The sequence below is a fragment of the Artibeus jamaicensis genome, unplaced genomic scaffold (genome assembly GCF_021234435.1).
Source record: "Artibeus jamaicensis isolate MK-2021 breed Jamaican fruit bat unplaced genomic scaffold, CSHL_Jam_final contig_373, whole genome shotgun sequence".
Taxonomy (NCBI): Eukaryota; Metazoa; Chordata; class Mammalia; order Chiroptera; family Phyllostomidae; genus Artibeus; species Artibeus jamaicensis.
In genome coordinates, this window is record NW_026521807.1 from 4,040,420 (window position 1) to 4,054,500 (window position 14,081).

The 14,081-nt window shown below is 43.2% G+C and overlaps 1 protein-coding gene across 1 annotated transcript in view; it reads left to right on the plus strand.

The window, feature by feature from the left end:
• Positions 1 to 13,875, plus strand: part of CMYA5 (cardiomyopathy associated 5) — a 93,297-nt gene extending 79,422 nt beyond the window's left edge. The window contains 4 exon segments of the mRNA XM_037130785.2: positions 5,130 to 5,263; positions 6,426 to 6,525; positions 8,551 to 8,724; positions 13,021 to 13,875. Coding sequence (XP_036986680.2) covers positions 5,130 to 5,263; positions 6,426 to 6,525; positions 8,551 to 8,724; positions 13,021 to 13,267 — 655 coding nt within the window. The 3' untranslated portion in view covers positions 13,268 to 13,875.
• Positions 13,876 to 14,081: the final 206 nt, after the last annotated feature.

Genomic DNA, 14,081 nt, shown 5'->3' on the forward strand with positions numbered 1-14,081 from the left:
AAAAAAAATGGAAACTCCACCCTTTAGAGTTTCTTTTGTTAAGCTTCTTCCATAGTGCTGGTTTTGTGTTTCATAGCGATCAGAATGAACATGATAAACTCATGCCAAGCACCAAGAACCAGATCTCTACCGTTAGTGGGCACTTGTTGACCCATTGCTGAATCTTCTCAGATGAGGCAAAAGGATCGGAGATTTTTCACCCTATCTTTACATCCATTATATGGGACTTATTATTAAATTTATGGGTCATGTCATCTAGTTTTATGTATAAAACATTTGGTGTACTGGGAGGTGACCAGATGCTGCCATATTTTAGCAAATATTTTCATAGTTATAAAAGAACACTGTCAGTACAATCAGCAGTGTAAACCATATTATAGAATTCTAACTCTCTTGGGCCCTTTAGAGATGGCTGTAGTTGTTTCAAAACTATGCCATCTGGATGTTGCAAGATACCCACTTTGTCCTTCCCCTAATGTACCAGCCACCTGAGATGAGAGGGGCATGCAGCCTGCCACCTATCAGTTTTGGGGTGCTCTTAGAGATAGTCTTCCTCATAGGTGGGGTCCGCATTTCTGGGGTTGGGGCTGGATGCCTCAAGCACGAGGCAGGATGGTGGCTCCATTGCTGAAGTAGCAGTGGCAACTAGGGCAGGAAAATAGGGCGGAGGGAGAGGGTATGGGAGAACCTGGGGGTTGCTCAGGCTCAGCTGGGAGGGGACATGGGGGTTCTGCGTCTGAGTGCTGAGGCCCAGGGAGGGAGCCCATCACACCACATCGGCTCTGTACTTCCCTGTCTAACTCCCAGTAGACAGTGCTTTCTGCTCCTGCTGCTCTTGCGTGGCACCAGCCTGGCATAGCCCTCAAGATGGAGCCATGAGGAGAGACCTGCAGATACCCTGTGCTTCCTGCCATATTGTTTTGATTACTATAGCTTCATAGTGTGGTTTGAAAGCAGGGTGTGTGATACCTTCAATTTTGTTCTACTTTCTTAAGGTTGCTTTGGCTATTAGGGGGTTTCTGTGGTGCCACTATTTAAATAAGGTCTTTCTTTTGTTATATCTTTATTTAGTTGTTTGTAGATGAAGGCTTTTTAAAAAAGATTTTATTTATTTTTAGAGACAAGGGAAGGGAGGGAGAGAGGGAGAAAAACATTAATGTGAAAGACATACATCAATTGTTGTCTTTAGCACGCATCCCAACTGCGGACTAAACCCACAACCCAGGCACACGCCCTGACCAGGAATTGAACCAATGACCTTTTGCAGGAGGATACCCAACCAACTGAGCCACACTGGTCAGGGCTATATGAAAGCCTTTCATTTCTTATGGATATTAGTTTTACACCTAGCCATCTCACTGAGTTTTCTTATTATGTAAGGGTTTTTCCGTTCTCTTGTTTTATCTTTATTTGGTTATTTGTATATGAAGGCTTTTGATTTCTTAGTTTCACACATAGCCATCTTACTGAGTTTTCTTATTGTATAAGAGCTTTTCAGCTAATTTTCTTATGTTTTCTAAATAAAGTTATATCATCTGCAAATAGTAACAATTTTACCTCCTATCTCCCAATTTTTTAACCTCATGTCTGTCCCTTTGACTTACTTAATGGGAATGCTTTTACTATTTTCTCATTAAGCATCATGGCACTAATTTTTTTTTTTTTACTTTGTAGCATCTGGCAAACTTTTCGATCGTTCCTTGTGAAAACTAAAGAATGAAAGGGCTTGAGCTAGAAGGGTGTTCATTATATTAAGCAGATATCAGCCTCCTGGTAGCTTCCACTTATTTGCCTTCTGAAAAACAAAAACAACAAAAAACAAACAAACAAAATCCCAGAAGTGATCAGTCTCTTTCACATGGTTGCTCTTCAGACTTCTGAGGAAACAGTGGGTTTCCTTTAAGTTGTTTCTGTCTTCTTTACAGCATTGGAGTTTCACAAAGGTCCTCTGTCCTGCCAGTGGAGGGATGGGCAGGTTGAGCGTCCTCTGAGACCTGCTGGACTCAGAGCTTTGTGGCTGCTCCACAGTGTGCTTACGTTCCACCAGCGATAGCAGCAGGCTAATTTGCGGATGAGTCAGGCCTTCTAGACACTTCCTTTCCCTCACATTCCTGGAAACTACACACATAAGGCTCTCCTTCTCCACTGCATTGTGGCACTTGGAGGCAAATCCCACACTTAGGACACCAAGTGAGACATCATTTGAGTCACATTTCTTGTTGTCTTTTGAATGTTACTCTTGGCTCTAGGCTTCTAACAGTCAGAACACGATAAGGCTAAAATCCCTTCTTACTAAACACCAACAGTTTGCTGTGGTTTCATTAGCCGTCTAATCACTTACCTCAGTTTGAATATTCTGTGAATTTGTATTTGGCAAATTCTGCAGGCTCATTATAAGTCATGTGGATTCAGTTGCAATTTTAACAAATTTTTGTTTTTGAAATTTAAAAAAATGTGTATATATATATATAGTTTCAAAAATTTTGAAGTTTTCATTTGGATAAAAAGGAGGGACAGATGACACGAAGGCTTTTATGACATTTAAGTGAGATCACACAAAAAAATAAATAGGCATGAAAATGAGCCATTTATATCTAAGCATTTTTGCTTTCTTCTTGGTTCTTGATCATACGATGGCAACTTATAAACAATGCAACACTACCACACTTTGTATTACTTTCATTTAAAGGCCTGGTGCTTATGTTTCACAGATTCAGTGAGGTCATTGTGCAAGTTCGTGAACTCTGCATGACCTGTTCCGGCACCGAAAGAAGGATCTGATCTTACATTTGGCTTATATACCTTAGTAAACAGAGCATGCAGTTGACTATATATGTGGAATTTCCTCCTTGACAAACTTCATAAAACTTAAGCAGAAACACCCCCCAAAACAGCATTCTTGGCATTTAATAATTGCATCATTTCAAAATGAAGTCATTAAGTTCTATGTAGTTTCTAGAGATGAAATTTCCTTATTTATCTAACTTCTCCTCAGGCAGAGGAAGGGCTGTGCACATGATAAGTGATGAATAAGTATTTATTTAATGAGTGAATGAAGTCTGAAATTCAGTTCAGACCTCAGTGTGCTTATTGAGACGATAATTTTACTACCTACTATACATAATATACATTTAAAACACCTCTTCAGACATCAGTTCAAATTAAATAAGTCATGCATTTACCCCAGAATGATATTCTAGATATTAGTTGGGAATTAAATTCTCAGTTGTAGGACATATTTTTCTTTAATTAAGTGAAGCATAATTAGTTGTCGGTGGACATGTGGCTTAGTTGTAGGGACCCATTCTCAGCACATCTAAAGATAGCATGCTCCCCCAGGTTTTGGTCAGATGGTATGTTCTAAAATAACAACCAATGACATTGCAGGGGTTTATACTCACTGGCCTTTCCCAGACAGGGGCACTAAAGAGCAGATACATAAATAGACCCAGGCTGCTCCTCTCCCTTCCCGTCTTCTTTCTGAGGAATACTTTGGAGTTTTTGTGCTTTTAGAAATGGAGGGGTGAGGGTAGGAAGCTTGTTATTCTGTAAAGATTTTATGGTTTTAAAAACTTATAAATTAATTTGTGTTCAGAGTCAATTACATTTTTCCCTTTTCCCGGTTCTCCATGCTATTGTCTAAGGTAGGTAGTGATAAGTGAAATAAATCAACAGAAGTGGAAACAACCTTGATAAAAATCTATGAATGGTGGCAACTCTTTGATTCTGAAGCTTTTGTGGTATGTTCATAAACAGCAAAACAAACAGAAAGAAATGCAAAAACAACAAAGCAAACAGATGTTTACAAAACCCTCTCCTGAGAATGAACGTGAAAGCCACCGTGTTGCTGTTTTCATTGGCTGCCATCTACTGCACAGCTCCCCAAAGCAGGAACAGTCATTAGTACTTGGGTTAGGAATTCTTACTTTTTTAAGATTTTATTTATTTACTTTTAGAGAGAATGGAAGGGAGGGAGAAAAAGAGAGAGAGAGAGAAACATCAATGTGAAGTTGCCTCTCACACACCCCCAACTGGGGACCTGGCCCACAACCCAGGCATGTGCCCTGACTGGGAATCAAACCAGTGACCCTTTGATTTGCAGCCCATGCTCAATCCACTGAGCTACACCAGCCAGGGCAAGAATTCTTTCATTAGTAAAAAGCTAACTTGTAACTTTCTCCAAAGCCTCTTCAAATGGAGGCCAAAGGGAAGAACACTTGTGCGCTTTATTTGTATAAATGCTCTAGGCCATGATATCAAGCAGAGCCAAGAGAACTGAAAAAAAGGCACAAAACTGCTCTACTCCTTGACAGCTTCCAAGAGCTCCCTCTTGGAAACCAGCAAGTCCATTGGTGTTTAAACGGGTGGGCTGTTACGGTGTACTCTCCACCTGCTGCCAAGTAGCTGCCACCACCATCATTTTCTTTCACTGTAAATGGGAATTTTAGCAATAGCAGTTTGGGGGGCATTGTTTATTTGGCAATTAGAATTCTCTTGTCTTGCCAGGATTAAGCTTACTTTAAAAAACATTGTGTTCTTTAGAGATCTCCGTTTCTGTAACTTCAGCATGATGACCATGTACAGAATCATCACTCACATTAAGTTTCCCACAGTTCTAGATCTGTTACTAGGTGATTAGGGTATTTTGTATTGTAGATTGTTTTAATATCATCTTAATCCAAAAGTGTCCCCTGAACCAAAAATTGATAAAGAAAATAGTATATCCTTGGAGATTCATTAACCGATACTGAATTAAAAAATTTTGTCTGGTTTTATTCCACAGAGCAGTTTGAAAGCCATCTGTTGGACAAAAGTTGACGAAGGCAGAAATGATTTCATAAAGTAATCCTAGCAAACAATGACCACCTTGTACAATCTTGCTTGCTAACACTGGTGGTCATTAAAAGAGAATAAAAATAAGTTCTGTGTTGTTAATAAAAGATGTTTGTTCACTATAGGGTTGAAATATGATGACTCATATTTTGTCAAAGTACAGATTCTGATTCAGTAGGTCCGGGGTGGGGCCTGGGGTTCTGCATTTCTAGCCCACTTCTAGGTGACCTGTGCTTCTGGTGTGAGGAGCACACTTTGCGTTACATTTAAGATTACTGTTCTCCCTTTGTATTTAGATCTTTCTCTGGAATTAAAGGACTCCAGCTGAAGGTTAGCCTCCAGCCCAATGATAATTACTTCTTCTACGTGAGAGCCATCAATACATTTGGAACAAGCGAACAGAGTGAAGCCGCACTCATTTCCACCAGAGGTACTTTCTCCTTTGTACACAGCGAAGACATCCTCCAAGCAACCCCTTAAAGGCCCCAAACTGCTGGCTGGGCTAGGCTTTCGGCATGACCACCCAAGACTGGTCAAGGGTCAAGATGTTTCTTTTATTTTTCTGTTTTAGAGGGCCTCAACCTTGGCTACCCACTAGCAGTCTGTCAGGGTGCTTAAAAAACACCAGTGCCTGAGCCCCACTCCTGGAGATCCTGATATAATTAACTTGAGGGTGGGCCCTGATGTGTGTGTTTAATTTCCCCAGATGATTCTGGTTTGCCCCACAATGTGTTATGATTTGTATGTTTTTAGTGTGTGTGGGATGGGGATACTCTTATTTTCTTGCATTATAAGCTTCTGTCTTATTTCTGTTTGTGTGTGCACACCACATTGTGTCAATTAATGTTTATTTGAATGGGTAAACAATAACTCAAGGAGGTGATAAAACTATTCAATGACATTTTGGAGAAAATAATCCAGATTATGCCAACAAAAATGTTTGGCTGTTCTCAATTATTGTGAAAAGAATGGGGAATAGAAAGGCAATCATTTCATTATTTTATCCTAAACCCAAGGATGGCACAAGATTGAGTTAGCACGTTAAGTGATGTGCTTAATCAGCAAAAACTCATGCACGGGTCTCATTTGTGATGTAGTTAGGGACTGCCTGATATTTACAAAGAGAAGACAGGAGGACTGCCTGCCCAGAACTGTTTTCCCCATGGTCCCTCTATGGCGCTTGTACCTTCCACTGTTAGAACCACGCCTTCAGGTCACGCCAGTGCATTTTTAAACTTTAATGTGCACATGAATCTCCTGAGGTTCTTATAAAATACAGGGTCTGATTCAGTAGGCCTCGGATGGTGCCTGGGATTCTGCATTTCTAGCTCAAGTCCAGGTGATATGTGCTCTGGTGTAAGGAGCACACGTTGCATAGCACAGCAAGTTCTAGTTCAGGAGGCACACACCAGTCGAGGTAACCAGCACTGATGCTCACTAATGCCTTATGAAATTTTCCCTGTGGATCTAAAAACACTGGGCTGTTTTGATGTCAGGAGAAGGGCAGATTAAGGTCTGAAATATGGGACTTGGACTAGGGACAGCACTTGACATTGTGGCAATGTTATAACCCTATTTTCTGAAAACAATAGGAACCAGATTTCGCTTGTTGAGAGAAACAGCTCATCCTGCTCTGCAGATTTCCGCGGATGGAACCATGATCAGTTTCTCCGAGAGAAGACGGCTGACAGAGTGAGTAGAAGGAAGTCTGCAGTAGAATATTTGGAGGGCGTGTCACTTCCCTGTGGCCTCACTGTGCATAGTTTTGGGTTAATGAACATGCCTGGATGTGTGGTACTGAATACAAATGTGTGCTCACCTGTACAGTTTCGTTATGGCTCATTACTGGGAGGGGGAAAAGTGACAGAGGTACTGTCAATATTTTTATTGGAAATATAAGCACAGGTGGTTTGTTTAAAACATAGGCTGTTTTAAGGTATTATCTCTGGTATAATGAAAAAAGAGTCCGGGTTAATTCTCCTGTTGTTTTTCAGTAGCAAATCAGATTTTGCATCCATCCACTTGAAAAGGAATAGAGGAGAATGGCGTTTGTGGAGTTCCTAGCTTGGCCACATGGAGGACTTGCAGGCTTTCCTGCCCATCCCCAATGCCTCTAGCGCTCAAACCTGAGCGCACAGTGAGGAGTCTGCTCTGCAATCTGCCCGTAATCGCTCACAGTTATTTTTAAGGGTCAAGTGGAAGAAAATACGTGAAAGGCTTTTGAAAGCCCTAACCCGTATAAACACAGTGCGGCACGGGCTGCCAGCAAGCGCTCACAGTGAAGCACTGAGCTGAACGACAGGGACAGCACGGCTGTCCTCTCAGGTTGCTATTCACCTGCATCTGGCCCAGCTCAGGTGTTACCTGCGCCTGGAAATGGCCAAGCCTTCTCTGGGCCCTGGAACCCTTTGACTTGATCTGTGAAAGGATCTGAACACGTGTAGAGTCGTTTGTCAGCCGCTCAATTTTGAATAATCCTCAGGCAGCAGCCCCACAGTCTGCACCTTTGAGTCCCCAGAATCTAACATGGGGCCCAGAACACTGTAGATGTGAAAGATACACTAATGAGTAAAATTCAGAAAAAAATATTTTTAGATTGAATACATTGGGCTTCTTTGTCTTTCTTAAAATTTCTCAAAAAATCAAAAATAAAAGAAATAGACTGGTTGGTAAGAGCTCATCTATAATAACTGATAATAACTGTACTGTATTTTATAGAATTTTATTTATTGGTTAACCTAAAAATTCTCTCCCAGAAGTCAGGGAGGCAGGCTTTGCTCCAGAGAGCAGGGGCCTCTCAGTGGCCACCTCTCTGAACTGTGGTTGGGGGAAGACATGGAAAGTGAAACACATTCCGTTGCCTTAATCATTTTCTCATCTGTTAAAGGGGAGAAGGGTGATGACTGAATATTAACGTTGCTTAAATTAAAAATGCTTCCTGGCTGTCTCAGCCATTTTAAAGCAACACTGAGTAGTTCATGCAAACAATGTTACCCATCAGCAGTTGAAAGTGCTTCAGTTCTTTTCCCAGTGCCTCTTATAAAAATAGCTAAGGTGAAGCAAAAAGAGACCTTTCAACAACCTTTCAGGTGCACCTACTACAAATCCCAAGAGGCCAGAGTCCCAAAGACTGTTGACCACAAGCCTTTAAAAAGCACACTCATCACCTCATCACACCCGGTTGCTTTCCACACTCCACTCTGCGCCAGCCTCACCAGCTGTCTTGCTGTCCAAGAGCAGCACCTCATTGGTTTCTGTGCCCAGTTAAGTCAGCAGGCACTGGAACTCAGTGTTAAAAAAGGGTTTTGGAGAGTCTTTTTTGCAAGATTTGTAAGAAGACTTTGCAAGCCATGTGTTCCTAGAACGCCCCACCTGCTTCCCTTGTATTCTCTCAACTGCTTTAAAAGCAGATGTTGTGCCATTTCTTCTTTGTCCTGCATTATTCTGGTTATTTTCTGGTTGCCAGCTTCTTCAAGAGAGGCAGTGTGCAGTACATGCATGTTGTATATGGCAGTGAAAATATGTCAAATGCATTTTGAGAGTTTAGGGAATTCTGTGGCAATCAAGTCAAGATTGGGGACACAATGAACAACAGGTGTCTTTAGTTAAGTTCCAGCAGTGCCCGAGGATAGAGTCCTGCTTAAATTGTATGTGAGTCCGTGAACGCTGATGTCTATGAGATAAAGGCTAGCCAGTCCTGATCCACTTTGCCTGCAGAATCCCATCAGTGCTGGGTGAAGAGCTGCCTGCCTATGGCCAGCATTACTGGGAAACCACAGTCACAGACTGCCCGGCGTATCGACTCGGCATCTGCTCCAGCTCGGCTGTTCAGGCCGGTGCACTGGGACAAGGGGAGACCTCGTGGTACATGCACTGCTCTGAGCCGCAGAGGTAAGCTGGAGCCCCACTCCTCCCCTCTTCATCAAAGTGTCATGGGTTGATGTCTAAGCAGAGAACTGCAAGGACCTAATAAATGGCATCCTACTTCCCTGCCCAAGTTCTGAGCCAACTAAGAAAGAAAACAAGACAAACAGGTATATGGAGATTAAGCTCTTATTCTTATTACTGAGGAAGCCAATTTTAGAGAATGTGGCTCATACCTGAGAGCAAGGGGTTTTTTGTTTTTTGGGTTGTTGTTTTTAAAAAAATATTGAACACTATTAATAGATAGAGGCAGAGTTGGTCCCTGCAGAAGCAGAGAAGGATGTGTGTCTCCTTTGGATGCTCCTAATCAAGAAATAGGCAGCAGGAAGGAGCTGTTGGGCCATGCATGGCCAGTTTTTCCTTCTAAACTTGTCCCAGAGTGGGGACGTTCCACAGGGTAGTGCTAAACGGGCTCCCTCCCTGGGGGGGAGTCAACAGGAGTGAGGAAGAAGTGGATCCCCGTTACCCTTCCCTCGCTGGTTCATATCAGGGATTAGCAAACTGTAGCTCACAGGCTGAATATGACCCACTGCCTGTTTATGTAAATAAACTCTCATTGGAACACAGTCATGCTCATTTGTTTGCATATTATCTATGGCTGCTCTGTGCTACAATGGCAGAGTTGACTAGTTGCAACAGAGACCAAATGGCCTAGGATATTTTCTGTCTGGCCCATTAGAGAAAATGTTTGCAAACCTCTGTCTGGTCTGTGTTATTAGTATTGTCTAGTTGGTCGAGGTGAAAAAGCCATTAACCTGTGTCCATCTCAGAGAATTAAGGGCAGCCATGTTATGGTCTGAATATGCTCACAGCATGGTCCAATGAAGGAGCAATGGACTGAAAGCCAGAAGCTTGCTTTCAGTCCTGGTTCTGTCCTCCTATTAGCTACTTACCAGAAGCTGGTTAACCTTTGGAGCACAGGCCTCATCGGTCTTGTCAGAGAACAGCGATGCCTGGTCTGCTGCCTTTTGGGCTTGTGAGGATCACATGAAATCAGCTACAGGGAAGAGCTTTGAAATTGTAAAGTATCATACAATGTGGGATGTTATTCAAATGTAATGCTTTAAAAAGAAAGCCATCAGTTCTAAGAAGTTCCCAGACAAAAGCCCACAGGTTGGCATTTTGCAGTCTCTGGCTGCACATTTCTTCGTGCATCCTGCTTGGCAGTTGGATTCTCTGACATGGTTCATAAGGACACCATCTCCAAGAGCTATTTAAAGTCACATTTCAAGTCAGAGCAATTATGATTGATTAGTTGATACTCAGCATTATGCAATGCTTAAGGACTGAGCCCCTGCCCAGCATTAAAAATCACACAAACCTAGAATTTATAATCAGATTTAGATGTGAAACTAACATTGATTTTATTTTTAAAAGTCTTTAGACACTTGAACCCTTTAGAATGCAAACCAAAGATTAGCCTCTGAAAACAAATCTCTAGACTCTAGAAAACAGAGTTTTATGTCTTGTTCAACCATTTTAACGACTTTGGAATTGAGCTCTTTCAGGTCCAGGGCAGGTTCAGTAAATTCTGGGAGGAAGAGTATGCCCACTGTGTGATCACAGCTCGGAGGGGTCAGGTCTCAAGTGCCTTCATGTTTCAAATAGAACATTCCTGGCCTTTAGGATGCTGAGGAAACGGCTGTAGCAGACACTCCTATGTTTTTCACTTTGTCTGGCTTCCTGATTTTAAACCGAACACTGTTACTCTTGATTCTACTTGCATGGAATCCAAGCGTTCAGATGTCACACCAGAAAGCAGAAATGAAGAGGGTCTAAGGAGAAAGAGAACCAGCCCGTTCCTAACCTTACTGCCCTGGGTCACGGCGTCACGCCTGCTTTACCAGGCTCGCCCACAGCCACCATGCCTGGACCCTTCCTCTAGTCCCCACCCACGCCAAGCTCTCCTACGTCACAACTGGCAACCACTTCTAAAACCTCATTTTCATCATGTCCCATCCTTTTCTGCTCAAAAAGCTACAAACATCGACAGTGGTATCAGAATCAGGTGGGATCACAGTGAAGAGGTGATGTCAGAAGGAATGTGACCCGGGAGCGGTGATGAGCAGTGGGGGCTGGAAGGGGCCTGGGCTCTGTCTGGGCGGGCAGTGAGATCCCCGGGGCTCGTCCAGCTCCCAGTGGGGGTCCTGGCACAGGCAGCTCCGGGGTCACACACGTGTCTAGAGTCAGGCTTCTGGATGATCCGTGTTTGACAAGGAACCAGCAGTCCCAAGGAGGAACAGGCAGAAGCTGGACCATGAGTCAGGCCCCCAGCGGACAGGCCTAGTTTTAGGCCAGAGTTCAGGTTGGAGAAGAAACTGCTGAAGTTAGGAGGAAATGGAGGCAGAAGCAGGGCAGGGCCTATCCCAGGCCCTGTGAAGCTGGCGGAGCCAAATCCTCAAGGAAGGTCTTTGCCTCCTTGGCCTCCATGGTGGGGAGGGGCTGCCTGGGGCTGGGCCTGTGGGCACCAGGGGCCTTTTATGTCAGGGTAGGAATGTGGCTCACTTGGGCGTTCAGACTCTAGACCAGTGCTGTGCAATAGAACGTTCTGCAAAAATAGGAAAATGCTGTCACACGTGGCTACTGAACACTTGGAATGTGATTAGAAGGACTGAACCACAGCACTTTGAATTTTATTTAATTTTAATTAATTTTAAGTGGTCACAAGTGGCTAGTTCCTGGCTCCTGACTTACCTATCCATGAAATATTCTTAATGTCATTCACATATCCCTTCCAAACCTGTCAGGCAGTTGGTGATGTTCTCCACAATACACAGGCTTATTCTGCCACCTCATTGTTGCTTCAGGTGCCCCTGCTACCTGGATCTCCTTTTCCCGCTTTTCCACCTGTGCAGCCTGACCATTCTTATGGCTGAGTGTGAGCCCCTCTGCTCCCCAAGCCTCCTATTAGAGCCCCAGCTCGTACTGCTGGTCGCCATCATTGCCACCTGCAACCTTTGTCTGCTCTCCAAGTTCCTTTATCACCATTTAAGCCTTGCTTATCTTCCCATTCCCATTAACCTTTGCCCTTTTACATGAGCTTCATTCTGCAAGGAAGTTGCCAACGGCCATTTTCTAAATATACCGACACTTAAGCTTCTGGGCCTTAAAGAGACATCACAAGGTCTTCAAAGTTCTTCACCTTTTTTTCCACACCAGAGTCACTAACGCAGATTCCAGGGACCCATTCCTCAGCCCTGCCACATCCACAGAATATTCCCTCCTCTCTCCTTTTCCTTCCCTATCTCATTTCTTCCTTCCCTCTGCTTTCAGGGCCCCAAGTTCCATCTCTAGGATTGTCAGGCAAAACCTCCAAATTTGTGTCACTTGTTGGCACAGAGCAATTTAGTTGCTTCCGTTGAGTAATTTCTCTTTCCCCACTTGGCCTGGGACCTGTCCTCTCACAGCCAAAACAGGCCCGTTAGATGTGTTTAGTGAACACTTTACCAGTCTGGGCCCCGAGCTGAAGTCTCAGCTGTAGCCAGTGTTCAAGTCATCATCAACTTCTCCTTCCTGTTCAGCAGAGCCGGGGGGGGGGGGGAGCGGAGGGGTGGTCCTGGGGGTCAAAAACAGTAGGCTTTGGTCCTCATACTCCCAGAGGACCTAGAAGAGTGCTGGACACACAGATATGCCCATATGAATACTTGTAGAATTAAATTTATTTCAAGTGAAGAGCTAAATCAAAGGCAACCCCATTAGCAGTAAGGCTGCAAACACATGGAGAAGATGAAAAAGGAAGTTGGTTTGGAAGAAGGGGAGCTTCTACAAAGATGGAAGCAGGGCAAAAATACTAAAATATGTCTTGAACTTCATAAAAGCTCTATGCAAGTTATTATAAATCTTTAAACTGTAAAATCAACACATTTTATGAAAGACAAACCAGCAGTACTTTAAAAAATACATGGCAGCCTCAAAGGACTTTATTCAAAAGAATGACACACCATGAATGTGGCAGTTAAAACACGTGGGCAGCTGGGAGAGAATTAGAATGTTGAGAAGAATCATAATCGACATATGTTGGTTATTCTGGGACTACTTGCTAATGTAGAAGGAGCAAAATCATTAAAAATGCTCATCTGTTGGGGTGCGCTATGCATTGGAGCATCTGGGAGGGATCTGGTTAAAGTCCTCGGGACGACATCACTGCAGCTTGCTGTGGAAGGAAGCTAATAATTGAAAAAATTCCTTATCTCCAAGTGACTTTCTTTATCATGGTCCTTCAGGATTTCCAAAGTTTCTAATTTCCGTTCCATTTCATTCCAGATACACATTTTTCTACAGTGGCATTGTGAGTGACGTCCACGTGACTGAGCATCCCGCCCGAGTGGGCATTCTGCTGGACCACACCAACCAGAGGCTTCTCTTCATAAATGCGGGAAGTGGGCAGTTGCTCTTCATCATTAGGCACAGGTTTAATGAGGGTGTTCACCCCGCCTTTGCCCTGGAGAAACCTGGAAAATGCACTTTGCACCTGGGGATAGAGCCCCCAGATTCTGCGAGGCACAAGTGATCTCGAGCTTTCAGAATTTGAAGGAGCAATAATTTGAATTTGGGGGGATCTGATCTTTCCCTTGGATGCTATACTTCATTCAAAGCATGTCCAACACATTTCTCGCTAATAATAGCCACATGCATGGTGATCCACACGTGAGGACAACCACCAAGAAACCGTGTCCTCCTGGGGCAGTGTGTGAAGGAAGATGATGGAAAAACAAGCTCCACCCTGAGGTTTACACATGTTTGAATTTTTCCCTTAATTTAAAGGGTGTGGACCTGACTTGGGAACCAAAATAGAGAAATGGACTTCCAACTGCTTTGTCAGTAAAAGAAATCCACAGGTCTGAGTGAAGAGGGAAGATTGTGCCTGTGAAACCTCTCCTCTGACAAGAAACACAGACTTTTTCCACAAGAAAAATGTCACCTCACTTCACTAAAGGATGATGAATACTAATCACTAGAGAAAGTGTTTTCACCTTTCTCAGTTGATAATGAACTCTTTTGTAATAATATATGCTGTAGAACACAGGTCTCTTTCCCTGAAATTTTTAATGTAGAAAAGTGCCGGATGTTAGAGATTTCCATTTTGTTAAATAAATAGTTAGAGTCTATTAAACAAAACATGTTGTCCGAACTTATTATTGGTATCTTATCAGTTGGCCCCTCTGGATCGGGACCAACTGCAGGGTAAATGACCATCACACTTCAGTTCCCACACGAGAACTTTACCCATGTGTGTTTTGAAATAGAAACACTTTCAGCTCAGAGTTACAGTCAACTACCAGAAGCTGGGAACATCCTTTTTACCAGAGGAAAGTGCTAAGTCA